General features: G+C 36.0%; 1 protein-coding gene across 2 annotated transcripts; it reads right to left on the reverse strand.

The window, feature by feature from the left end:
- Positions 1-15,148: 15,148 nt before the first annotated feature.
- LOC125472294 (kinesin-like protein KIN-8B) lies at positions 15,149-20,927 on the reverse strand. 2 transcript variants are annotated; one of them, XM_048573530.1, is made up of 14 exons: positions 20,528-20,927; positions 20,358-20,429; positions 20,140-20,256; positions 19,897-19,985; positions 19,449-19,593; positions 19,258-19,353; positions 18,945-19,036; positions 18,260-18,508; positions 18,022-18,172; positions 17,534-17,596; positions 17,215-17,451; positions 16,751-16,855; positions 16,516-16,629; positions 15,149-16,174 (listed from the first exon to the last, which is right to left on the reverse strand). In XM_048573530.1, the coding sequence occupies exons 1-14, from the start codon at positions 20,573-20,575 to the stop codon at positions 15,659-15,661; spliced, it is 2,094 nt and encodes a 697-aa protein (XP_048429487.1). In that variant the 5' UTR covers positions 20,576-20,927; the 3' UTR covers positions 15,149-15,658. The 2 variants fall into 2 exon arrangements, with proteins under 2 accessions (XP_048429487.1, XP_048429486.1); XM_048573529.1 differs by having other exon boundaries at positions 20,358-20,432.
- Between the last annotated feature and the right edge of the window lie 5,781 nt (positions 20,928-26,708).

Consider the following 26,708-nt stretch of genomic DNA (forward strand, 5'->3'; position numbering starts at 1 on the left):
ACAAGACTTAGGAATAGTGTTTGATATTTTCAAAAGTATCATCATTGTTTTGTGGATGGTTGTAGTTACGAGAGTTTCTATAAATAAAGTACTCTGTCTGTTATCAAATACACTACAAAAGATAGCAAGAGAAATAATATCAGTATCTCTCTCTTCATTTGTCATCCTTTTTGTGTTATAGCTACTAAAATTATAGTGTGATATTTTGCACCTGCTTCGTTCTTGTTCTTAGAAAGGTTATATCTCTAATTTTTGTCTATTTATAACACATTATCAGCACGACTCTCTAATCTTAAATAGTTCACATCTCCCTTCACCGAAAGAAAAAAGAAAAACTTCCTTTAAGGTTTTTCCTGTTTTTCTTCTTCTTCTGCTTCATCTGCGTGATGCACCAGCGCGATGAACTACTAGCACCATGCCTACTTCTTGTTCTAAATTTAACAGTTACTTATATCTTTGATTTCTTATTTGGTACAGTTCCTGGTTTCTAACCTAGTGTTTATTTATGTTAATTTTACTGTAATCAAAGATGGTGCGGTACAATCGCCCATCTTGAACTGCAAATTTAATTTTCACTGCGATCAAGGACGGTGCGGTACAATCGTCCATGTTGAGCTACAGATTTAATTTTACTGCAAATTTTAGGTGGTGCGGTATAATTGTCCACCTTACTCTGCATATTCAAATCGATTATATCTTGCTCTGCATAATTTTATCGCAATTTTAGGTAGTACGGTATAAACGCCTACCCTGCCCTACATATTTAAACTGTCTGCATATTTAAATTTTCCTGTTGTTCAAGTGGTGCGAAATAATCGCTCATCCTATGCTTGTTTAGATGAGAATGGTGCGGTACAATCGCCCTTCTCATTAATCATGAAAATCTCGAGCCTGAAGTTTCGAGTACTTATCATTTTTGGCCTGAAGATCAAAATGAAAATTTGTAAGAACCAAAAGTTCTAACACTATATTCCTCCAAGAACACATATTATTGCAAGTTCTTACGCATCTCACTTTTCTTTTAGAAAGAAAAGAAAATGGTGAACCTGGCAAAGCTTGATTTTGCTGCCCTGGACATTACTGGGAAGAATTACCTTACCTGGGTACTGGATACCAAGATCCATCTGGAAGTAGAGAATCTTGGAGATACCATTAAGAAAGAAAACATCTCATCCTCTCAAGATCGAGTAAATGCCATGATCTTTATTCGTCGTCATCTTGATGAGGGACTAGAGAGCAAATACTTAACGGTTGAAGATCTGTTAGCTCTTTGGAAGGCATTGAGAAACAGATACAATCACCAGACAATGGTGATTCTTCCAAAGGCTCGATATGAATGGACTCACCTAAGGATCCAGGATTTCAAGTCAGTGGTTGAGTACAATTCTGCGTTGTTTAGAATTACCTCTCAAATGAAGCTCTGTGGGGATACCATTACTGAGGAAGATATGCTGGAAAAGACTTTCAGCACATTTCATGACTCTAACGTGCTTTTGCAGTAGCAGTATAGAGCGCGAGGCTTCACTGAATACAACCAGCTGATATATGTGCTCTTGGTAGCTAAACAAAACAATAAGCTCCTGATGAAAAATCATCAGTCCCGACTTACTAGATCTGCACCATTCCCATAAGTGAATGATGTTTCTCTCGAAGTGAATGTCACATCCTTTGGTGGCGATAATCATAAACGAGGATATGGCCATAAGCGAGGTCAGTGGAGCAGGAAAGGTAAGAATCATGGTGGTCAGTTTCACAACTATATTATAAGGCAAAATTCAGGTCCGAGCTTTAAAAATGGAAATTGCCACACAGGCAAAGCTCGTATGAACAATGCTCCTAGAAATTCTGATGGAGCCTGCCGTAGGTATGGTGGCGATGGGCATTGGGCGTTTACCTGTCGTACCCCAAAATATCTGATGGATCTATATCAAGCCTCCCTCCAGACGAAAGGTGTCGAAACTAATTTCCTCGATCAGGTTAGACCAATGGATATACCTAATCCAGTGCGCAATTTATTAGGACAGCTGAGCACAACCCACCTAGATATCTAGGACTTCATTGTGGAAAAGAGGAATGAAGTGTATCGGTCCAACTGAATCATTTATATTTGATGTACTTTTATTATTCTGAACTTATAGTTTAAAAACTAGCATGGTTATTCTCAAAACATGAGAAATGGCAGAGATATTTGTCTTGCAAACAGCGCAACCACACATACAATACTTCGTAATCGAAAGTATTTCTCAAGCTTGATGCTTACAAGAGTAAGGGTAACAACAATATCAGGTCAATCGGATGTAATTGAAGGCTCAGGGAAAACCCAGATTATGTTACCAAATAAAACAATATTGTCCATACAGAATGCATTGTATGCTACTCGATCTACTCGAAATTTGTTGAGTTTCAAAGACATACGTTTAAATGGATATCACATTCAAACGAAAAGTTCAAAAAACGTGGAGTATCTATGCATTACCTCCAATAATACTCAGAAGCGTATATTGGAGAAGTTGCGTGGTTTATCGAGTGGATTGTATTATACATACATAAGGACAATTGAATCACATATTATCATGAACCAGAAGTTCATTGATTCAAAAGATTACATGCTTTGGCGTTATCCAGGATCCACCATGATGCGTAGGATCATTACCAACTCTAATGGACATTCATTATTGAGCAGAGACATTACTATCTCAAATGATAAACCTTGCAAGGTTTGTTCTCAAAGGAAGTTGGTAATTAGACCATCACAACTAAAGGTTGATGCTGAATCCCCATCATTTTTGCAAAGAATTCAAGGGGATATTTGTGGACCTATTCAACCATCTTGTGGATCATTTCGATATTTTATGATTTTGGTTGATGCATCTATCCAAAGGTCACATGTTTGTCTCTTATCTACTCGGAATGTAGCTTTTGCGAGACTTCTTGCTCAGATAATCAAGTTGCGAGCACAATTCCCAGATTACCCCATTAAGTCAATTCGACTTGATAACACTGGTGAATTTACGTCTCAAATCTTTGATGATTACTGCATGACATTGGGCATTGATGTTGAACACCATGTGCCTCATGTCCATACTCAAAATGGTTTAGCAAAAACATTGATCAAGCGGCTTCAGTTAATAGCTCGCACTCTGCTCATGAAAATAAAATTGTCAGTTTCTGCATGGGGACATGCCATCTTACATGTTACATCATTGGTTTGATTGAGACTTATAGCCAACCACCAATACTCCTCAGTACAACTTGTATTTGGACATCAGCCAAATATTTCACATTTACGAGTTTTTAGTTGTGTTGTTTATGTGTCTATTGCACCATCGCAACACACTAAAATGGGACCTCAGCGTAAACTGGGCATTTATGTTGGTTTTGATTCACCATCTATCATTAGATATTTGGAACCCCTAACATGTCATATGTTTACAGCTCGTTTTGCTGATTGTCACTTTGATGAGACAGTCTTCCCGTCGTTAAGGTGAGAAAATACCGTTCCAGAAGAACTGCAAGAGCTGACATGAGTTATACCCACCTTGTCTCATTTTGGCTCACGTAGCACTCAATGTGAAAATAAAGTGAAAAATATCGTTCATCTTCAAAGTATTGCCAATCAAATGCCAAATGCATTTAATTATGCTATGAAAGTGACAAAATCACATATACCAGCTGCAAATGCACCTGCAAGAATTGATGTCCATGTTGGACAAAATAAAGTGGCAACGAATGATTCATCTATTGTACGCCTGAAGCGTGGTAGACCCCAGGTTCAAAAGATTCAGCCCCTCGAAAGAGAAAGACAAAGGTACAGCTAAATCCAAATGAAATCATTCAGGAAGAGAAAATGAATGAAAAATCCGTAATTCATGATTCTGTACTTCCAAAAAAAGAAAATGTCCTTGATGAAACACATGTCCCTGAAGAGACAGCAGTACATGAAAGCAAAGAAATCTTCATAAATTATATATGTACAAATGAATTGTGGGATCAGAATGAAATAATCATCGATGATATGTTCGCATTCACAGTAGCCACTGAAATCATATTAAGTGATGATATTGAGCCCCTCTCTGTTGGTGAATGCAGATAGAGACAAGATTAGCCTAAGTGGAAATATGCAATCCAGCCAGAATTAAATTCCTTGAAAAGGCGAAGTGTTTTTGGATCGGTAGTCCAAACTCCGCCTGATGTAAATCCCATGAGTTACAAATGGGTATTAACAAGAAAACGCAATGAGAAAAACGAGATAGCAAGATACAAAGCACGACTCGTTGCACAAGGCTTTTCACAAAGACCTGGAATTGATTATGAGGAGACATATTCTTCTGTAATGGACGCAATTACGTTCCGTTACTTAATAAATTAAATGGTTTCGGAAAAACTTGACGTGCGACTTATGGATGTCATCATTGCGTATCTATATGGAGAATTATATACTGATATATACATGAAGGTCCCAGAATAACCTAAGTTGCCTGAAACAATTAACAAACCACGAGGTATGCTTTCAATCAAATTAAGACGATCATTGTATGGGCTGAAACAATCTGGACAAATGTAGTATAATTGTCTTAATGAATATTTGATCAAAGAAAGATATATCAACAACGTCATTTGCCCTTGTGAAATATATATCAACAACGTCATTTGCCCTTGTGTGTTCATTAAGAAATCCAATTCTAGATTTGCTATAGTGGCAGTATATGTTGATGATATGAACCTAATTGGAACTCCTGAAGAGCTCAATAAAACTGCTGAATATCTAAAAAATGAATTTGAAATGAAAGATCTCGAGAAAACAAAATATTGTCTCGGCTTGCAGATCGAGCATTATGCTAATGGAATTTTGGTCCACCAATCAGCTTACATTGAAAAAATCTTGAAGCGATTTGGCATGGACAATGCTTATCCACTCAGCATGCAAATGGTCGTTCGTTCTTTGGACTTTAAGAAAGATCCATTCCGTCTAAAAGAAGATGATGAAATTGTTCTTGGTCCAAAAGTACCATATCTGAGTACAATAGGTGTTTTATTGTATTTAGCACAATGTACTAGACCAGATATAGTTTTTTCAGTTAACTTGTTAGCAAGGTATAACTCTGCTCCAACAATTCGTCATTGGAAAGGAGTCAAAGATGTTTTGTGATACCTTCATAGGACAATAGACATGGGTCTTTTCTACTCAAGAAAATCCACAAATGATCAGATCCTTACTGCATATGTAGATGCTGGTTTCCTCTTTGATCCGCATAAAGCCCGCTCATAAACTAAATATGTGTTCACTAATGGAGATACAGCAATCTCATGGCGCTCAACAAAGCAAACATTAGTTGCTACATCTTCAAATCACTCAGAAATACTTGTTTTACATGAAGTAAGTCGTGAATGTTCCTGGTTAAGATCAATGATTCATCATATCCAAAATTCATGTGGTCTACCTTTGAAGACAGACAATTCAACTGTCATTCATGAAGATAATGCAGCCTGTGTTGTCCAAATGAAGGAATGATTCATTAAGGGCGATAAGACTAAACACATATTTCCAAAGTTTTTCAGTGCACATGAGCTTCAGAAGGCTAAAGTTGTTGAAGTCAGACAAATCTGTTTCAATAAAAATCTGGTATATCTATTCACCAAATTTCTACCAAAGTGCACGTTTCAGAAGTTAGTGCAGATTATCGGATTACGTCGACTTACCAATTAGCTAAATTTGAAGAATACGGAATCAGGGGAAGATAAAATATCAGGGGGAGCATCCATGATACATGCTTGTTGTACTCTTTTTCCTTTGACTAGGATTTTTCCCACTGAATTTTTCCTATCAAGGTTTTAACGAGGCAACATAAACATACTTAACACTATATCAACAATCCATGTAAAGTTGTACTCTTTTTCCTTCGCTATAGTTTTTTCCCACTTGGTTTTTCCAAACAAGGTTTTAACAAGGCAACTGATGTTGATATATGGATATCCAAGGAGGAGTGTTGTAAAATTGATGGATTGATGGATGAATAAATGCCCACTCAAAAAGAAAAGACTTAGGACTAGTGTTTGATACTTTCAAAAGTATCATCATTGTTTTGTGGATGGTTGTAGTTACGGGAGTCTCTCTATAAATAGAACACTCCGTTTGTTATCAAATACACTACAAAAGATAGCAAGAGAAATAATATCAGTATCCCTCCCTCTCTTTATCTGTCATCCTTTTTGTGTTATAGCTACTAAAGTTATAGTGTGATATTTTGCACCTGCTTCGTTCTTGTCTTTAGAAATGTTATCTCTCTAACTTTTGCCTATTTATAACAAAAATAAAAACTTTCTTCAATTGAGTCTTTAATTTTTATGTGGTGGTGCTGACACCGTTGAGTTGATTAAAGACAACAGTAATGCTATTCTTACCGCATTCATATGTGACATTAGTATACCACATTATGTGGCATCTGATGTAGCTGTCCACATCATCTAAATTAATCATAATTTAATTTAAATTAAAAACTATTTAATAAACAAATAATAAATAAAAATCTGAAATTAAATGGTACTTGTGGCATACGAGGAGTCTTCTCTCCTTCCTTCCTTCCCCGTTGCTTCTTCTCCCGTTTCTTCTTCCACGCCATTTTTTTGTTTCAACCCAGATTTTTTTCAGCAGCCTCGCCATTGATGGAAGCAGACGAAGCAATGGAGCTATACGATTCTTTTTGGTTCAAGATCAAGCACGAGAAGGCTGTATCGCAATATCGGATTTTTTTGCCCCTTTTGCTTCTGCTTCAGATACGAGAAGGCTGTATTGCAATATCAGAACACGAGAAAGCAAATATACGAGAACAATCTGGGCTGAAAAAAAAATGGCGTGGAAATCAGAAACAGGAGAAGAAGCAACGGGGAAGGAATGAATGAGATAAGACTCCTCGTATGCCACAATTACCATTTAATTTTAGATTTTTTATTTATTATTAGTTTATTAAATGATTTTTAATTTAAATTAAATTATGATTAATTTGATGATGTGGACAACCACATCAGATACTACATAATGTGGTATACTAATGTGGTATATTAATGTGGTAAGAATAGCATTACTGTATAGACAAAGTTTTCGCTGTCAAATTTGACAACAGTTGTTAACTCATTTAATGATTTTTTAATAAATGTGATGCAATATATAAATATTGGGGTGTGTTATCCACACATCTCATTTTACTTCTCACCCATTCCTTGATAATTTTTGTCCGTTGATCTTCTTCAATTCATCCAATCCGACGGTCGAAAATTAAAAATGTGTGTGAGAAATAAAATGTAATGTGTGAATATCACACCGCTATATAATAAATGTTGTGAATTCAGCATTTGATCGCACCTAAACAAGTATGCTGGCATGCCACGCGTTTTTATTCTCTTTAATTTATTATATTTTGTTCTTTTTTTGGAAACTTATATTTTATCCTTTTGATCAACCCCTCTCGGAAGTTCTTCTTTTCTACATGACAACCCCTCTAGGAAGTTTAGCTTTTTAAATACTTGTACATTTTGGAATCTGCTCCGTCATAAAATATGTCAGAGTGAGTTACGGGTCCCTTTCCTACAGTGAATTATAAATCCACGAGTAAGGAATTGTTGAGCAAGCGATTCGGGCGGTTGAAATTTGATTCAACGACTACAAACAGGGGGTTTTCTAAAAGTTATAATAATTGTAGCTATTGAATCAAATTTCAATAGTCCGGATAACCTGCTCAGCAAGCTCAGTATATATGGATCCAGAGGGGATTCGATTCCCAAGAGTAATTGTAAGTAGTACTTTAAGTATTTGTTTATGACTTTAGTCTCTCTAGTATTATCTTAGTATTTAATATAGGGAGTTTTAACGAAAGGCCTGCGGTACTGTTCACTTTAAAGAAAAATCACATTTTTACACTAAAAAGTCAAACCTGGTACTATTCACTTTATCCTTTATTTTGTCCTTATCGTTAAAAATCAAAGTTTTCAAACCCTTTTCATTAATTTTCCATTTAATATACCTAGAGATTCTGGATTTTATGATCCGAGCTAGTAAGTCTACTTGATTATGGTCAGGTCATGTTGAAATTCTCAATAGCCTCTTTGGGCCCTGAAGAGGTGCATAATAGTGGCTTAACACTAATCGTCCTCCTTTTAAGAAAAAATAAATAAATAAATAAAATTGTACAAAATGTCAAATTGCCACATAAGCCATCAAATATCATTTTCATGTTTGAAATTTGAAATTTCTTTTAAAGATGTTCTAAGGGTGCAAGGGAATGCAAATTTTTAAACTATCTATTAACAAAACTCTCTTGACAAACAAAGAGGGCTGAAAAAACAATTTAATCTTCTATTACAAAATAAAATGATGACAAATTTTGTTGTTTTTTCTTCTTTCCTCACTCACATATCATCATAACATTTCTCTAATTTTTTTATTTTAAAGAATAAAAATTTAAACCCATTTCATGTTCTTCCTCTCTGTTTTTCACATTTCTCTCAAACTTCTCTCTTTCATATATATATTTTTAATTATATTTTTACACAATGTATATGTGTGGTTTCATCTTCAAACCGTTTAATTTTTTTCAATTTTATTTGAAGATTAGCACTATTAAAAAAAGTTACTCAAATCGAAAATCGATTAGTTATCTGAATGAAGATATTAAATGAACAACTCATTATAAGAATAAGAAATTAATCAATTCTACTTATAATAGTGAAGATATGTAAAAACATTTACTCATTTTATATTGGAAAAAATTGTTCATAATGATCATGTTTTTCGTATGTTATCAATCATACGATCGCGACATCATCAATTTGAATTGTTGTGCCGTTAAAGTTCGATTGTTATATTGTTAATTTTGTATCGTTACTATAAACTCGAAATTTTCCACAACGAATAACAAAAGAGCACATGTAGAATTTATTTGATTTATCATATTGAAATTTGAGTTATAAACTACTTTTTTACCTTGCTTTTGTTTAAGAATTTGTTGCTTTGTTCTTTTAGTTCTCTACGTTGTAGGTTGGTGCTAAAAGCGAAAGAGACGCTTGTGCTAGAAGCGAAAGAGACGCTTACTTACAACTTCAAAGAAATGAAGCAATTAACACACAGGAAAGTTGTGATAAGTTTGATAACATATGTACACAGCACTAGCAGTCTAGCACTATATTCCGCGAGGCGGAGTTTCAGAACACTAGACGTACCTCTTTTAACCAACCCCTTTCATTTCTCTTCTTCCTCGTATCCAAAAACTCCCGTCTTTGCATACAGTCAGTAAAACTACCTGCCAAGTTAACCTCACAGAGACCCTAACACTACAACATGCTTACATGCGGGGAACAAGATAACTAACAAAGAACGATAAGGTTAGAGAAGGGGTAAAAACTAATTACTAATAACCATATAGTCATGTTGATTCATGTAAACCAAGCCATATGGCAGTATGTCATTGGTTAGTCAATTGGATTGAGTTAGTTAGGATGAAGTTGTTAGAAAGGGTAATTGAGTCATTGTGTAATGAGATATTAGCTAATATAAATAGCTGATGTAGCAGTCATTTGGGATTGGATTGTATTCTCTTTTACTCTTCGAAATATACAGAGCTCTCTTCTCCTCTTTCTCTTTGTTCTTTCTACCATTGTTCTATACTCTCAGGGTATCACAGCTTCATAGGTTAATATGGTATCATCGCCGGCGAAGGTTTATTGCCGTTTCCGATCCTAAGGGTTTCTTCCGCTACTCTGATGCAGATTCTTGGTGGTTCATTCAAGGGTTTCTTCCGCTAATCTGGTGTGGATTCTTAGTAATTCATTTGAGGTTCCTGAAGTTTACAATGGTGTTCGAAGGATTGATCGTGCGTCTTGTTTGAAGAGTTGATTTGTATCAGGTGAGATTGTTCGTGTTTCTTCATCTGGGTTTTCTTGAATGTTGATTTCGTTCTGTAACATAATGGCGTTTGAGATTCTGTCATGATTCTCGTGAATTGGGGATTCTGTTATGTTTTCTCCTGAATTAGTGAATGAATTCTGGTGTATGGGTTGTGAGATTGTTCGTTAATTGAAGTGTTGATTGTGATATTGTGAATTGGTAAAATAGTTGCAAGAAAGTGTCAATCTTTCTTGATTTGTCTAGAGTGTCATTCTCTAGAATCAATCTTTTAATCATACAGTTGTCTTGATCTGTGGAAGTGTCAATCTTTCATTCATGGATGCGTCTTCGTTTAAAGTTGAAGGTGTTTTGGGAATGCTTACTATTAAGCTTAGGGATGATAATTTTGCTAAATGGGCATTTCAGTTTCAGTCGGTGCTAAGGGGGTATAAGTTGTTTAGTCACTTTGATGGTACAACTCCTTGTCCATCAAAGTTTGTTGTTGATTCAGATAATGGGGTTATAAGAGAGGTCACAGTTGCATATACTGAATGGGAAACTATTGATATGGCGTTATTGAGTTTATTGCTTGCCACTCTTACTGATGAGGCTATGGAATATGTGATTGGGTGTCGAACTGCGTATAAGGCTTGGATTAATCTTGTTGATCGATATGCCACTGTGTCTAAATCCATAATCAATCATTTGAAAACTGAATTACACACAATTCAAAAAGGGTCCGATACAATTGATAGATATTTGTTGAGGCTCAAGCATATTAGAGAACAACTCAGTGCTGCAGGTGAATCTATTTCAGATAATGACGTTATGATTGCTGGTCTTGCTGGTTTACCTAAGGAGTATGGTGTTATTCGTACTGTTATATTGGCCAGGGAGTTTACACTCACTTTGAAGGAGTTCAGAGCACTGTTACTCGGTACTGAGAGGGAAATTGAGGGTGAAATGAATACAATTACTCAGAATCTGTCTGCTTTGTATGTTCAAGAGTCAAGTTCTGGTTCAAACACTAGTTCTAGTTCAAACACTAGGTCTAACTCTTCTGCATCATCTTCAAATTCTCATAGTCATGCTCATATTCCAGCTATCACTGCTGGTACCATCACTGTTGTACCTTATGATTCACAATCATCCTTACCACCACCACCTCAAGTTCAACAGCCATATTATTCTCCACAACCTCAATTTCAGCAGCCATATTATTTCCCACCACCACCTTCGTTTCCAAGTGATTCCTATGGATATGGTTTCTCTGCAAATTCTAGTGGTCCACATGCATTTAGATCACAGTCCTCAAATGCACAATCAGGATCTTTTGGGAATAACTACTGAGGTAATAACAACTACAGAGGTGGAAACAATTACAGAAATAATAATGGCTTTAGAGGAAGAGGGCATAACTCAGGAAATTCGGGGGGATCAAGACAACTTGGGAATGGCAATAATAACTGGTCAAGCATTGTTGATACTAGAACTACAGTAGTGATTGAATGTCAGATCTGCAACAAAAGATGACACACTGCAGTTAACTGTTTTCACAGGAATACAAATATACCAATCACAGGTATTGCAGTGGAGTGTCAAATATGTGGGAAGAGAGGTCACTCAGCTTTGGATTGCTATCAAAGGGGAAACTAAGCTTATCAAGGACATCATCCACCTCCATCACTGTCTGCAATGAATGCACAACAGTCTACACAACTTATTCCTCAAGATACTTGGATTGTTGATTCTGGTGCGTCACATCATATAACTTCTGATATTAGTGCTCTTTCTCAAGTAACACCTTTTGAGGGATCTGAGAAGATAACAATTGGGAATGGTACAGGTCTACCAATTAAAAATATTGGTTCAACCACGCTTCAGACTCCTACACATTCTCTGGTTCTTAATAAAGTTTTACATGTGCCTAATATTGCTAGGAGTTTACTCTCTGTGAAACAATTATGTGCAGATAACAAAAGTTGGTTTATCTGTGATGACTCTGAATTTTTTGTGCAGGACAAGAAGACAAGGGAGATAGTGTACCAGGGAAAGAGTAGGCCTGAGGAATTGTTCCAGATCCCTGTGGTCACAAGTGCAAAGGGTTCTCAATACATAACAAAGTATCCAGCAGCTTATTTGGGCAAAGCAGTGAAGAATAATGTCTGGCATCAAAGATTAGGGCATCCAGCTCAAGATGTGATGACTACAATGTTGAAACAATCAAATATTCCAGTTCAAACAGATGATAATCATAATACTTGTATCTCTTGTATTCAAGGCAAGATATCTAGGCTTCCATTTCCTATTAGAACTGATAGGTGTACATCTCCTTTTCAGAAAGTGCATACTAATATCTGGGGTCCATCACCTGTAAGATCTATAGAGGGCTATAGGTATTATGTAACATTTGTTGACGAATATACAAGATTTGTTTGGATATTCCCTATGAGCAATAAATCTGATGTGTTTACACTTTTTGTTAAGTTCAACAAGTTTGTCCTGAATCAATTTGGAACTACAATTAAGTCATTGCAAACAGATGGGGGAGGTGAATATACAAGCAAGAGTTTTACTTCTTTTCTTGCTGACAAAGGTATCTTGCAACTAATCTCTTGTCCATATACTCCTCAACAGAATGGAGTTGCAGAAAGGAAACATAGACATATCTTGGAAACTGCAATCACTCTTCTCAATGCTTCTGGTTTACCTTCTGTGTTATGGTATTTTGCTTGTGCTCATTCAGTTCGGTTAATCAATAACATGCCTTGCAAAAGCTTGTCTTTCAATTCTCCATACTTGGCTTTATATAAGAAGGTACCTGATATCCAATCTCTTAAGATTTTTGGTTCTGTTGTATTTCCTTGGCTGAGACCATACAATCTTAACAAATTACAACCACGATCGGTGATGTGTGCATTTTTGGGCTATTCCCAAGGGTACAAAGGAGTGATTTGTTATAACTTGCAAACCAAGAAGTTTATCATTTCCAGACATGTCTATTTTGATGAATCTCTATTCCCTGCCAAAATGGTTCAACACACAAGTCCTGCAAGATTGTATAGCCATGAGGAACAGGAACAACCGAGGACTGTACCTGTTATTGTTTCTATACCAGTGTCTCATATACAGAGAAATACAAATCATGCAGGCTCTCAAAGCTCTTTATCTCAATTGGGTACAGAACTATTCTCTCCAAATACTAATCCATCAGAAGACCATGTATCACCAAAGTCAGAGAATCAGGGGTCTGGAACATCTCATGCTCATTCCTCTTCACCAAACACTACTCTTTTGCTTCCTGTCATTGATCCTGCACAACTTCAGGTAGTTATTCCTTTTACCTCATCTCAAAATAATAATAATTCAGTCATCACAGATATTGATCAAAATTGTATCCAAACCAGGTTAAAAACTGGTACCATTACTAGGAAGAGTTATGTGGGATGTCTTGCCTCTCTACCTCAGTTGCATTCTTTACATCTTGATGATTTCTCTACTGTTGATTTCTCTACCAACTTCAGTGCACATATGTCTGGGGGTTTTTCATTTCTTGTTGCCATCACAAACTGTGAAGAACCTAGGACATTTAAAGCTGCTTCATTGGAACCAGAATGGCAAATTGCCATGCAAGAGGAATTCAATGCATTGAAAACTCAAGGCACTTGGATACTTGTTCCACCACCATCAAATCGATCTGTTATTGGAAGTAAGTGGGTGTATAAGGTCAAGAAAAATCCAGATGGTAGCATATCTAAGTTCAAAGCTCGGTTGGTAGCACAGGGCTATACTCAGGAGCAAGGCTTGGATTACTCAGAGACGTTCAGTCCAGTGGTTAGACATACAACTGTCAGACTCATCTTAGCTTTAGCTACTCAGTTCAGTTGGCAATTACGACAACTCGATATCAAAAATGCCTTTCTTCATGGAGACTTGGACGAGGATGTCTATATGAAACAACCACAAGGGTTAGTGGATGCTACATGTCCGGGTCATGTTTGCAAATTGGTCAAATCCCTTTATGGGTTAAAACAGGCTCCTCGAGCTTGGAACTCGAAGTTCATAAACTATCTTCCAGCTGTTGGATTTCAATCATCTCTCTCCAATTCTAGTCTTTTTGTCAAAGTTGATGATGGAGACATAATCCTTCTCTTGTTGTATGTTGATGACATAATTCTCACTGGCTCAAACTCAGTTAAAATACAATCTGTCATTGATGATCTTGCTGGTGTATTTGATCAAAGATATGGGGAGATTAACATATTTTTTTGGGTTGCATATACAGTATAGAGATGATGGTTCTTTGTTTATATCACAAGCTAAATATGCCAAAGATGTGTTACAAAAGGCAGGAATGGATACCTGCAAATCTACGTCAACACCATCTAAGCCTCATACTCAAATTCTTGCTGGTGAAGGAACATTGTTATCAGATCCTAGTCACTGTAGAAGCATAGTTGGGGCTCTTCAATACCTTACCTTTACTAGACCTGATATAGCCCATTCAGTGAACATGGTTTGTCAATTCATAGCTCAACCAACTAATTTACACATGTTTTTGGTCAAAAGAATCTTGCGATATATACAAGGTACTATTTTCTATGGCTTACAATATACAAAAAGCAAGGAATTCAATATCACTGCCTATTTTAACTCAGATTGGGCAGCAGATATCAACACCAGAAGATCAATTACAGGTTTTGTTGTCTATCTTGGGAACAATCCAGTTTTTTGGCAGTCTAAAAAGCAATCCACAGTCTCTCGAAGCTATATAGAGGCAAAATATAAGGCATTAGCTCACTGTGCAGCTGATGTTTTTTGGATCCGTTCAGTGTTTAAGGATATTCATCAATCCATATCAGTCCCACCATCCTTATACTATGATAACCTCTCCGTATTGGCTTTAAGTACAAATCCGGTTTTCCACTCCAAGATCAAACACCTTGACACGGATCATCACTTTGTGCGTGAAAAGGTTCAAAAAGGAGATCTTATGGTTCACTATATTCCAACAGATGATCAGGTAGCCGATGTCTTTACAAAGGGATTGCATAGTCCAAATTTTCAAAAACATTGCAGATCACTTGGCTTGGGAGTTGGTTCTGCAGCAAACTTAGCTTCCGTAGCTCAGCTTAGTTTGTGGGGGGAGTAATAACCATATAGTCATGTTGATTCATGTAAACCAAGCCATATGGCAGTATGTCATTAGTTAGTCAATTGGATTGAGTTAGTTAGGATGAAGTTGTTAGAAAGGGCAATTGAGTCATTGTGTAATGAGATATTAGCTAGTATAAATAGCTGATGTAGCAGTCATTTGGGATTGGATTGTATTCTCTTTTACTATTCGAAATATACAAAGCTCTCTTCTCCTCTTTCTCTTTGTTCTTTCTGCCATTGTTCTATACTCTCAGGGTATCATAGCTTCATAGGTTAATAATTACAACAACACTACCGAAGATTACAAGGGAGGCCTGTGCATCAGGGTTATCTGGAACCAAAAGAAATTGGCCTTGTACAGAATGTGGGATAAATCTGAGCAGTTGAATGGGTTATACGCGTACCTTGAATTGTACCACTGTGGCCTACTTATAAATCTACTTGGCTGCTACTCGTTACATCAGGAGGACCGCTGTACAGATGTAGCCTCAAAACTAGCACTCCACCACTACAATCATTGCAAATACCTTGTTCTGCTTGGTAAAATCAACACTGAAAGAAGACGCTGGTATACAGATCTTACCATCTTCTGAAGCTTGAGTTCTCTGTCACTGGATATGATTTTCACAAATCTTGAGGATGTTTATCGATAGTTCCAAACCACGGACTTGACCTTCCACCAACCCAGTGCTCACTACTTGTCCTCATACTCATACAGGCTGAAGGAGACTGATCATGTGACAGTAAGTAATACGAACTGTGGTGTTCCTCTCTGCAAAAAGACTGAGTCAAGTCCAAATGCCCCCGGGGCAATGATCTCGGACCCAACTCTTGAGAGTGCTGAAAGGTGGAAGACGATCTAGAATACAAATGCCCCATGCCACGACAAGGACCTAAAGAAGCATATTTTCCAGAATCCAAATCTGGTGATTGCTCCCTACCAGAAAGCCCCAGAAGGGGTGTCGTTGTAGAGTCTTCTTCTATTGTTATTCCCTTCTTAGATGCAAGGTCCATGATCTGTCTCTCATCAAGTCCTAACCCCATAAGCAAGTCCCACATGTTTCGCAGTGTTTCCCGTTGGTTGTTAATCACTTGATCCCTCATTGCCATTTCAAACTGAAGCTCAGTATTTGCCATTCCCTATATTAATCGAAGTAAAATTGTTACGCCAAACAGAAAGTTTACCACAACTATGCAAAAATAAGAAATTGAGCTGTAGAATATATTAAATATGGTAATACGATGCAACTCATAGCAGTTAGCAGTATACTAATGCAACTCTAAGAATATCTTAAGAAAACTTGTGTCATAGGCATTAGATAAGCATTTTTCTTGAGAGAACATAAAATGTACGCCAATGATCTTGCTCAAGTTTTTTTTGGTCAATAGTTTTAAATAAATGCATATTCAACTCAAAACAGTCATTTCCTAATTTATTTTGTCCAGTATATGTATATTCAGTCTGGGTTTAATCAACTCACCAAGAGCCTGTATTGACTAAGAATACGCAAGTACGTTTTATTTCCATTGTTACTAATGACCTCCTCAATCATATTTTGAAGATTGCATCGATGCTTCTCATTTGCTTCGATTTCCTACAAAAAGTAGAGTTGGCAACTCGGCAATAAAATCAAAAGCTGATAAAAGTTGTTTCCTTTTTTTTTTTTTTTTTTTTTTTTTTTTTTTTTGTGGGTTTGATTACAGCTGAGATATTACCATATGGTAATTAACACCAGCTTCATCATTGTCCCGGATGTTATCCAGAATAACTTGTCGCCTCGTTCTCATGGCCTCTAAAATTTCACCATCGTTTCCAATAGCCTGTAACACAGTAAAGGTACTCCAGAATTAGTTTATATTATCAGAAAAAATTTCTCAAACATTTTCAATAATCATTTATCATATTCCGCTCCCCAATAAAGTAAATAAATGCAAGAAAGTTAACATTACTTCATCTCCAGATCTAGTTGAAGCTACAAAACCTCTTTACAAAACAAGAAAAGTGGGAACGAAAAGAAATTATAGTCTATAACAAAGTCGTTTCTCGGGAATGTCATGGCTTTTATTTGGAGCCAAAAATCTGAACTAATTTAATTGAGATGAATTGTGGGTACTACAAGACAATGTGCAGAATACAAACTGTTTTCAATAAAGCTGCATTGTATGCAGGACCTTCTAACCTGTTGTTTTGCTATAGCATCATCAAGATGTTGGAGTTCAATCCGGTTACGAAGGTTGGTTTCCTCAAGCTCAAATGATGCCTTCTGTAAGTTTATCCTTTCCTGAACATTTTCACTGGTTTCATGGCTCAAAATATTCAACCACGAAAGTTCATTGTCTGCAGCCTTTTCAACAGGTTTGACACTTAGCTGTGATTCCTTTTCAGCTAGTTCTTTTCTCAATTGACAAACCTCAATCTGCAGTCCGAAATAGGTCATCTTCCAAGAAAATAAAAGTTGTAAATAAAATCTTATAGATGAAACCAATTAAACCACTTACCTGAAGACTGTCAATCATTTGTTGGTAGTCTGATACATGGGTATCAATAGTGCCAATGTTTTTCTGTGAAGTAAACATGATCGTTCTTAGAATTTCAGTGCATATATAGAAGTAAGTACAAGTCTATCCAGTGACACACGAGTACAAGATAAGAAATTTTCTGCAAATCTGACAAATTCGTGCATAGAAGAAACCCATATGAAAGACAAAATTGGTAGTTCAACAAAGGCAATATGCAGCATAGATAAATCACTCATCAAAGAACCACATGCTAGTATGAAACATAAGTGGGAAGTTAAACCACAATCCCAATTTTAAAATTCTTAATTTCTTAATAGCGTACTACAATTGAGATCATGACGGATTAGTAGATTAATCAATCTCAGAATGAAAACTGAATATTAATTTCTTCAATGTCGAAATGGACTACTACATAATCATGTTTTGATGATCCAAATTGAATGCCTTCATGCATATTTGGCTCTCACCTGGATGTGTGTCTTTATCTCCTTTGCTCGATCAGCATATTTCAAGGTATTCACAGTGTGATGATATTGACTGTCCAAAGGGGATACAGTAGCAACCATGATAGTTTGAGAATTGCCACTCAAACCATCTTTGAGTATTCGTGTCAATTTGCTGCAAAACTAATAACATTAACTAAAGTAGCAGGAAGCTAACTACAGCAGCAGGAAGGACTTCAGGATAAAAATTATAATCATATACCTATTACGGTAAGGAACATAAGCAAGACCCTTCTTTTGCTGTTTCCCAAGTGCATTTATGCAGCTTGCTAAAGCAAGAAGTGAACGGTTAATATTTGCTCCATCCCTTAACTTTTGGCCTCCACTGTTTGTTTCCGAAGCTCGTTCGCTACCAGCAAGATCCACAAGTGCAAGTTTTCCTCGCATTACTTGATTACGATACTTGTTTCTCTGTTTCCTTTTTACTTTTAATTCCAGCACTGCATGTGATCTGGTAAACAGGATTTAGGCAAATGAAACGAATAATACGCAAGTATTGTAACTTCTGTGATCTGCATTCAATTGTAAAATATTCTCACCTTTTAAAAATAAACTCCATACAGAATTTTTCTATTAGATGTAGTACATTTTAATAGTTGAATTGTGATTTGCTGTTTGAAACGAATAATACGCAAGTATAACCAAGACACCTGACAACAGAAGAATTCACAGAACCTATTGAACAGGCACCTAAACCTAATAAAGCTATACGGTTGTTGGTATATAAGGTATGGTAGAATCTGTAAAAGAAGGTTTAGGCAAATGAAATTGGAAAAGAAGTGGTTTCTATGTACAGCCTATTATCCTAAGCATGATTAAAAGTTTAAAACTCAAGTGGACAACAACAATAATGGTATGTCCACAGCACACAAATGAATTCAACCTACCGAGAAGATGTTGCATTAGCCTCTGTGCCTTCAGTTTTCCGTCGGCTATTCCCCAAGTTTAAGAGTTCAAGAATCTTATCTGCTGATTGTACCTGAATAAGTAAGACATGTCACAAAGGATGAGTAAGAACCCTTCTCAAAGTACATAATTGGTTCGTCCAATTCAAGAATCACCTTCATATTAGTGCTAAAAAGATACTCAAAAGAACTAACAAATTACTTTTAACAAAATGGAAAAATAAAAATACGGAAAGAGATTGACAATTATTCACAGATAGTCAAACCAGATGCAAATAGATGGCTGAATGTCAACCTTGATACACCTCAGCCCAGCAACAATTACTCCTTGCTCTGGGTCCTCTCTGAGTTCCAAATGGCCAGATGACTTTTCAAGCAAATCATAGATGACCTAAATATTGTGGAAATAAAATATGAAACAATTTTTTCAAAAAGAACACAGGCACTGTTAATGAATTTAATTTCTTAATAAATTGCATGCCCCACCTCATTGTAGACTTCAAGATATGAACAGGTAACTTCAAATTCAGCAGAGTTCTTGTCATTCTTTATTAGATCAAAAATTGTATGCAGACTAAGAACCATAAGTCCTGGATCATCTTGTGTCCCAACCATCGTATAAGTTTTACCACTGAAAAAGTAAAGTGACAAAGTTCAAGACATTCTGGAGAATACTAAGTAATGGACAATGCAAATTATGAATGGTGAGATCATACAGTGAAAATAAAGCATGACGACTTTACTTATACAGTTCTTTTTAATTTGCAATCTATACATTGACCTCAGAACTGAAATACATACTCCAAGGACTACGATTTAGTGAGGGCGAACGACTGAGTTGCATAAATGAAAATTGCAAGCAAAACCTTGAGACCTTGAGAGGTGAAAAAAAAAAAAAAAAAAAAAAAAAAACAAGAATATATCGGTTTAGTACCTCCCGGTAGAACCATATGCAAACACAGTTGCATTGAGGCCGTGAACAACCCCAGATATCACGGAAGATATACATTTTGTGTAGACATCCTGGATATATTCAAACATTGTCAAGACATATACTTTAAATACAAGCAACCAAAAAAATATAAGAAACTATACCGAATCAAGTGTTTCAAGCAGATACATACATCATAACAAATCATGAGGAATAAAAAAGCGTAAGATTCGGTATTCGATGTACCAAATTAGAAGAAACCGGATCGAACACATGATCAAAAGAATACTTTTTTTCCTTTGTCCGGTTCTGTATTCGTTCAAGGTAGTCCTTTGACAGATCAGGATCTAACACAAGCACCTCCTACAAGTAAAATTTCAAATTCCGAATAATATCATTCAGATTCCACAAATTCACATAAAATTCAAATCAAAGTATCCAAAAGTTCTAACGCCAGCCCAAACCTTATTGTCAACTACGCGAACAATGTCGCGACCGCGCTCTCGCAGCCTAAACGGCCTGCATTTCACAGCAACCTGCAGCAGTGCGAGCTCTCAATCAGTTACCTGAAGGCTGAAACAAGGCAATGCAATTTCTGTGATGCTATGAAATCTACCCAGCAGCAAATACTAACCGTGAGTGTTGTAGTTTTCTTCGTCCCCGGAGCTCTAATGGTAGGCATGTTTGATCAACATCGGTTCATCTTCCGCCACCACCACCACCAAAACCCTAAACCCTAACAGTTGGAGCAGGTCAACGCAGCTGAATTTCTGAGTGTTCGTTTTCCACAATTCAAAAAATCAAAAAAATTCATTAAGCCTTTGAAATCGCATTTGCTCCGGATTCCTTCAAAATTCCTCTACATTTCAGGAAACGACATTTTCTTCGGAAATCGAAGCACGAATCGAAGAGCGAGAAGACGTGGGATGAACGACTCAAAGGCTCGTTTCGGCAGTCGAGAGGGCAGGAGAGAGAAAATGACAAAATCTCTGTCAGATGAGACGGGAAATGATTCATTGCTCTCCGCGTATCTTAGTAATGTAACGTATTGTATGTAATAAATGGGACCGGCTGGTTACTGGTCAGAGCAATTAACGCGGGTAAATGAGATGAGAGTTGAGGGGAGACTGGTGTTAAACAGCCCTAATTATGGGTGGGCTGTTTGGTCTAAAACTTTTTGAGGTTTGGTTCAGTATGGTTTTGAAGTCAAAATTGAAATGAAATCAAATTGTTTGGTTTGATTCGGTACGGTTTCAAACGGTTTCAGTTTGATTTCTAAGAAAAAATTGTACATTTAAAAATATAAACCTATCTACGTATAAGACGGTCTCATTTTTTTACACAATACATTAATTAATGAACACATGTTAACAATCAGTACATTGTGTGAGGATATTTTGATAATCTATTTCCGTCTAAAATTAGGACAATATATGCAAGAAACAAACCTGCAGCAACAATATATGCAGCAAACAAATATGTAGGGGTGGTTCGGTATGAGATCCCAAATTGAAATTGGGATCCTAAATTCCGAACAGAAAATTTTCAGGACAGGAATTTGAAGACCAATCCTAAACCAAAATTTCGGTATTCCTAATTTTCAGGATTTTCAAAATATTTTCGGTATTTCGGGATGGTTTGGTATTCCAGCCCTACAAATAGGCAGCAAGCAAACCTACAGAAAATGATGAATGATGATATTCTACTAATTCTAGTGTGGTTGAGTAGATATTAAATGCATGGAACGGTAATAAACAACCAATTAAACATGACATCTAATATGAACATCTAATTAAATGTTTATTAGTATTTGCGGTGCGGTTTGGTTTCGGTGCGGTTTTCAAAAGCCAAAATTGAAACCAAATCATTTCCCTACATTACGGTTCGGTTTCAAAAGCAAAATCGTTTCAAAACCGCAAAACCAAACCATTCAGTGCAATCCAATTTGGTTTGTGTTTCGATTTCAGTTTTCAGTTCTAAGTGCCCACCCCTAGCCCCAATCTTAGTCCGATCAATCAAACAATTCCTTATAATTACATCAAGTGGCTCAGTGAGAAGAGCGCGGACTGCGGCTCCCCAATAAACTAAAAATATATGAGGTCTCAAGTTCAATGCTCTGAACTGGTGAGTTTGCTTGACTGTGGTCATGGGTAGAGTAAATTGCCCATAGCATCTCTGGACCCAAAAGAGGTGGATAACTGTGACTTCCCACCCGTTGTCCTCTTTTTTCTCAAAAAAAAAAAAAATTAATAATCAAACAACTCCTTATGATATTTCCTCTAAACATGTGATAACAAGTAATATATCACATATGTTTTGGGCACAATGAAAAATTTATTGTGTTATTATGATTGGGAAATGAGGGTTTTAAAGCCTTGTTTGGAGTGGACCAAACTAAAAAGAAGGAAAGCCATGTGAAGGAGATGGAAATCTTGGCTTGAGTTGCATGCACGTGTGTTTGGAAAAATTAATGAATCGATGCCTCGAATGGAACTTTTAAAAAAATCAAATTTGATTTTATATGTTTTTCTCTAAAGTTTCATGTTATTGAAAGCTTCTTGTGGGAGCTGTTTTTTTTTTTTTTTTTTTTTTTTTTTTCAACATGGTAATTTTGATACTCCTTGTTTAATTATTTAAATTTAAATTTTATATATATATATATATATTTTTTTTTTTTTTTTATGTCAACCTTAAGACCATCTTCAACACTTGGGCTAAAACTTAAAATTCTTAACCTAGAAATAACTTTTCTGCTTCAACCCTTCTAGACTAAATTTTTTAACCCGATATTATTAAAAAATAAATTTAGGCTAATTTTTTCTTTTAAAGTAATTTAAAAAAAAAAAAAAAAATTATGTACACTATCATAATTTAATTTTATGAACATTTTAACCTAAAAATATTTAAATTCCAACAAATATTGGAAAATCACTAAATTTGGATGAATTTTGAGTTAAATAATTTTTTTAATTATTGTACTCGTTGGATTTAAATTTGGGCTGTTAGATCTTTTTTTACCGTTAAATTTAATTATATTCAATCTCAGCCGTTGGATTCAATAAATCCTGAAAGACATGCCCATGTGGGTGGTGTCCCACTGGTAGTGCCCACACCATTTTCTGGGCTAAATCCTGGGGGGAATTTGGCTTTTGTTTGGCATTAGCTTTTAGCCCACACATTTAGCATGAGTTGGGCTGGGTTTGGAGGGGGAATAAAACCTAAAAAATAGCATTTAGCCCAGAGTTGGGTTTGGTCTAAAGAATTAGTCTAGTGAAAAGCAAGAAAAGATTTGAAATCTCTAACTCGAGTTCGAACTCTCACGAATGTATTTCTTGGGATCCCCGGTATACTACCCCCTCGTGATATTAGAGTTGCATGAGAAGGATTATTAGTTTGCTATCATAGAGAGCAAATGTTAGCAAATATAGATTATAACAGTTGGTCAAGAAAGTGCACTCATATACTATCATCTATTAAAAATGGATGCCACTGGTTCAGTAAATGTGCAAGGTGTGGTCATTGTTAAGAGGATTCTAAAATTAAAAAAAAAAAAAAAATAGAATGTCATTTTCTTTAGAGGCTTTTTAGATATGAGTTCAAAACCAAATGATTGAAATCACTTAAAGTGTTTTTAGAACCATTATTTAACAAAAATGCAAGTTAATTTTGAAAAAACACTTGAAGTGCTTCCTGCAAGATACACATAATTGATGCTTCTTCTTGAATGCATTTCAAGTGCTTTTAAAATCTAAAAAACTTTCACCTAAAACGTTTTTGGCCATTTTAAAAACTGGTTGGTAGAAGCATATGAATAAAAATAACTCCAAATATGTAAAGATCAAAATCACCCCCAAAAAAACAATAGCAAGTATGAATAAATCGGAAAAAATGACAATGATGGAAATGACAACTACGATTGTAAATGGACAAAAATGAAATAGTAATCGATAATGAGGGACCACTACTATAATCTCCATCCTACTTTCGGTGAAAGGTGAAAAGTGAAAAGAATGTTAAGATAACATTATTAGTTGAAGAAATAATACACAAGAAGGCTTTTATTTTATTTTATTTTTATGGTTAAAAAGAAGCTTTTATTTCACTAACAGAAAAGTTATCCGCACAAACAAAGGTGGTGCTATTTATTGCGTGGCTTAGCGGAACGCTTTTTTTATTAGTATAAAATGTCGATGTACGCAAAAAAAAAAAAAAGGTGGTTGATTTTTATTTTCTACACACTCTTTTCAATCCTTGATTGTTAGATCAAATAAATTAAAAGGAATCAAATAACAAAAATTAACAAAGTGTATAAGAAAAAAATAAATAAATAAAGATATGTGAATAGCATCACCCAAGATATCCTCTATAATCATGAGCCTAACTAATTCTATGAAATATGACGAGTGTCATCATCTAAGGAGTTTATTATAGGGGATGTTTTTTTTCTTCTTCTACACGCTAATGAAAGAATGTTGAAGACGTTTCTCATTGGGTGTGTGCATAATGTCCTAATGTGTCCAAGACAAGCCCAGCTGTACATATTAAGAAAATTCATATTCCGTTTTTTTTTTTTTTTTTTAACAAAAAAAATGATAGAGTGATATTTCATTAATTATCATAAAATAAGAGTGTTATTGAGTACATAGGTTTAATGACCAACCAATTGATGTAGAGTGAGTTTGCACAATTAGATAAATAAGAGTAAGCCCTTAGAAGGTTACCACAAGCACAAACGAACAATTTCCAAGCACATAATTGTCACTAGTACTGATCTGTTACAATAAACGATATATAAAACAAGAGTTAAACTGACAACCACATTGGTCATTGTTCATAGCAAGACCACATAAAATCATCACACTAGAGCAAGACCACATCAAGTTATTGTTGACAAACAAAATTACATAACTCATTGCTTAAGGGCGAAGACCAATCTAGCCATCATAACATGACCACGACACTTGCGAGTAAAACACAACTACACCACTTCGAGAAGGGAACCATTGGTCAACTCATCACAGTGGGGGACAAGGACATTCTTGCCAAAGAGAAATTTTTAATTGTGACGTGAATCCAAGTGGTACATTACGTGTTTTAATAAGAGTGGCGGGAAATTTTATTTTTTAAGTTATTAAGAGCCTGTTTGGTTTTCTACTTGAATTTGACTTTTTAAACTCAAAAACAATTTTCAAGTTTTAGCCCTTAAAAACTTGTTTGGTAAGACTATTTTCAAAAACTGAATTCAAGATTAACTAAAAAATATAGTTTATTCTCTAAAAACACAAAAAATTAGTTTTTAAAGTTTTTAAATTTAATATCACTCATTTCTTTTCTTTCTCTCCTCCTATCTCACTCCAAATCTATCTCTATCTCTTTCTTATTTCTCTCTCCCCCTTCTTTTTTTTCTTTTTTTTTTTTACCTTTTTTCATCTTTCATTCAATCTTTCGGTTCTTTCTCACTCCTCTTCCTCTCTATCTCTTCCAATCCTCTCACTTCTTTCTCTTTCATCCAATCATCTCTTACTTTGTTTCCTCCTCTCTCCTCTTTCTCTCTCGACCCCCTCTTTTTGGATTTATTTCTCCAATTTAAGTTGTAAGATTTAAAAATTTTAAATCGCATACCAAACAAGTTTTTGAGTCTTAAAGAAAATTATTTTCAAGAAAAATTCTTAAGAAATGTTTTGAGAAATTATAAAAAAATTTAAATAGAATACCAAACAAGCCCTAACTTTTTAGCACACATATCTCACCATTTGTATAGTGACACGTGGTATACCATCCGTGTACCGGTCACACTGAAAAATCTCTCCTTGCTAAGGCCACCTACATATTCACCAGTCGAGTGGGATTCAGGCATCCAAAAATCAAACACCACGAGATCAAGTCGCATAAGGCAGCGGAACTGCCAGGTACTGGACGCCTAAACAAAGCAAAGCCGCCGAGTCAAAGAAAGTGTCACCACCATGGAAAAAGAGCTGACGACGGTGGATCCAACCCGCCTACAACCACAAATCCAACCCCACACCACGAAATCAATAGCCAAATCAAAGAACAACCTTGAGAGGGTATGGCTGGATATGGGTATAAAACTGAATTCCATGAACAAACTGCTCACAAATGGTGGGAGAGAAATGCAGAGAGGGGAGAGGAGGTACGTGAAGGTCGAAAAAAGGGGTAGGCTTGTGGTCAGAGGGCTGAGCCATGGATGGTAAGGGAGGGGAGGGGAGGGGAGAGAAGGTTGAGATGGGGGAGAAGGGGGAGATAGGAAGGGAAAAAGGGCTAGGACGAGAAGGAAGAAGCTGCCACCGCCCCCAGCCATAGCCAGAGGCCGGCTATGGAGGTAACATGCTAGGGTTTTTTGAAAGGAGAGAGATGGCTCTTGCCGAGAGGATAGGTGCGTGAGAGAGAGAAAGGAACAAGTAGGAGGTCGCCTTTTATTTTCTTTAGGAACTAAATTTTAAAATCAATGAGAAAAATTAATTTTTCTTCCATGATACATATCATTGAGGAGTTAAAAATTTAATGGTTAAAATTTGCACATAAAAATCTAAGAGTAATACTTGCATTTTTTCTTTGGGAATGAACTCATTGCCCACGTGCAAATAACATATCTTCACTGAAAAAACTTCCTAATCGAAACTATTCAATTTCTTAAGATTCATTTGTAGATCATCCCTACAAAAAATAATTTGGATCGGAGTTTGTTTACATTCAAATGTATCAAATAAATCAACAGTGTAGGTGCCAAGTTACACATTCATGTTGAACCATCTATGTATTTGATACATTTACATGACTAAACGAACTCCGGTTTG

This window comes from the organism of the source record quoted next, unplaced genomic scaffold (assembly GCF_019419815.1).
Source record: "Pyrus x bretschneideri cultivar Hongxiangsu unplaced genomic scaffold, Pyrus_bretschneideri_v1 Contig69, whole genome shotgun sequence".
Taxonomy (NCBI): Eukaryota; Viridiplantae; Streptophyta; class Magnoliopsida; order Rosales; family Rosaceae; genus Pyrus; species Pyrus x bretschneideri.

What these genes read in the sequence shown, in the direction of transcription:
- LOC125472294 (XM_048573529.1), bottom strand. Translation starts at nt 20,575, where the DNA reads ATGCCTACCATTAGAGCTCCGGGGACGAAGAAAACTACAACACTCACG. An exon ending in TTCGCGTAGTTGACAATAAG is followed by an intron (nt 20,257 to 20,357) that starts GTTTGGGCTGGC and finishes TTTTACTTGTAG; the next exon opens with GAGGTGCTTGTGTTAGATCC. An exon ending in ATCTTGAAGTCTACAATGAG is followed by an intron (nt 19,354 to 19,448) that starts GTGGGGCATGCA and finishes CACAATATTTAG; the next exon opens with GTCATCTATGATTTGCTTGA.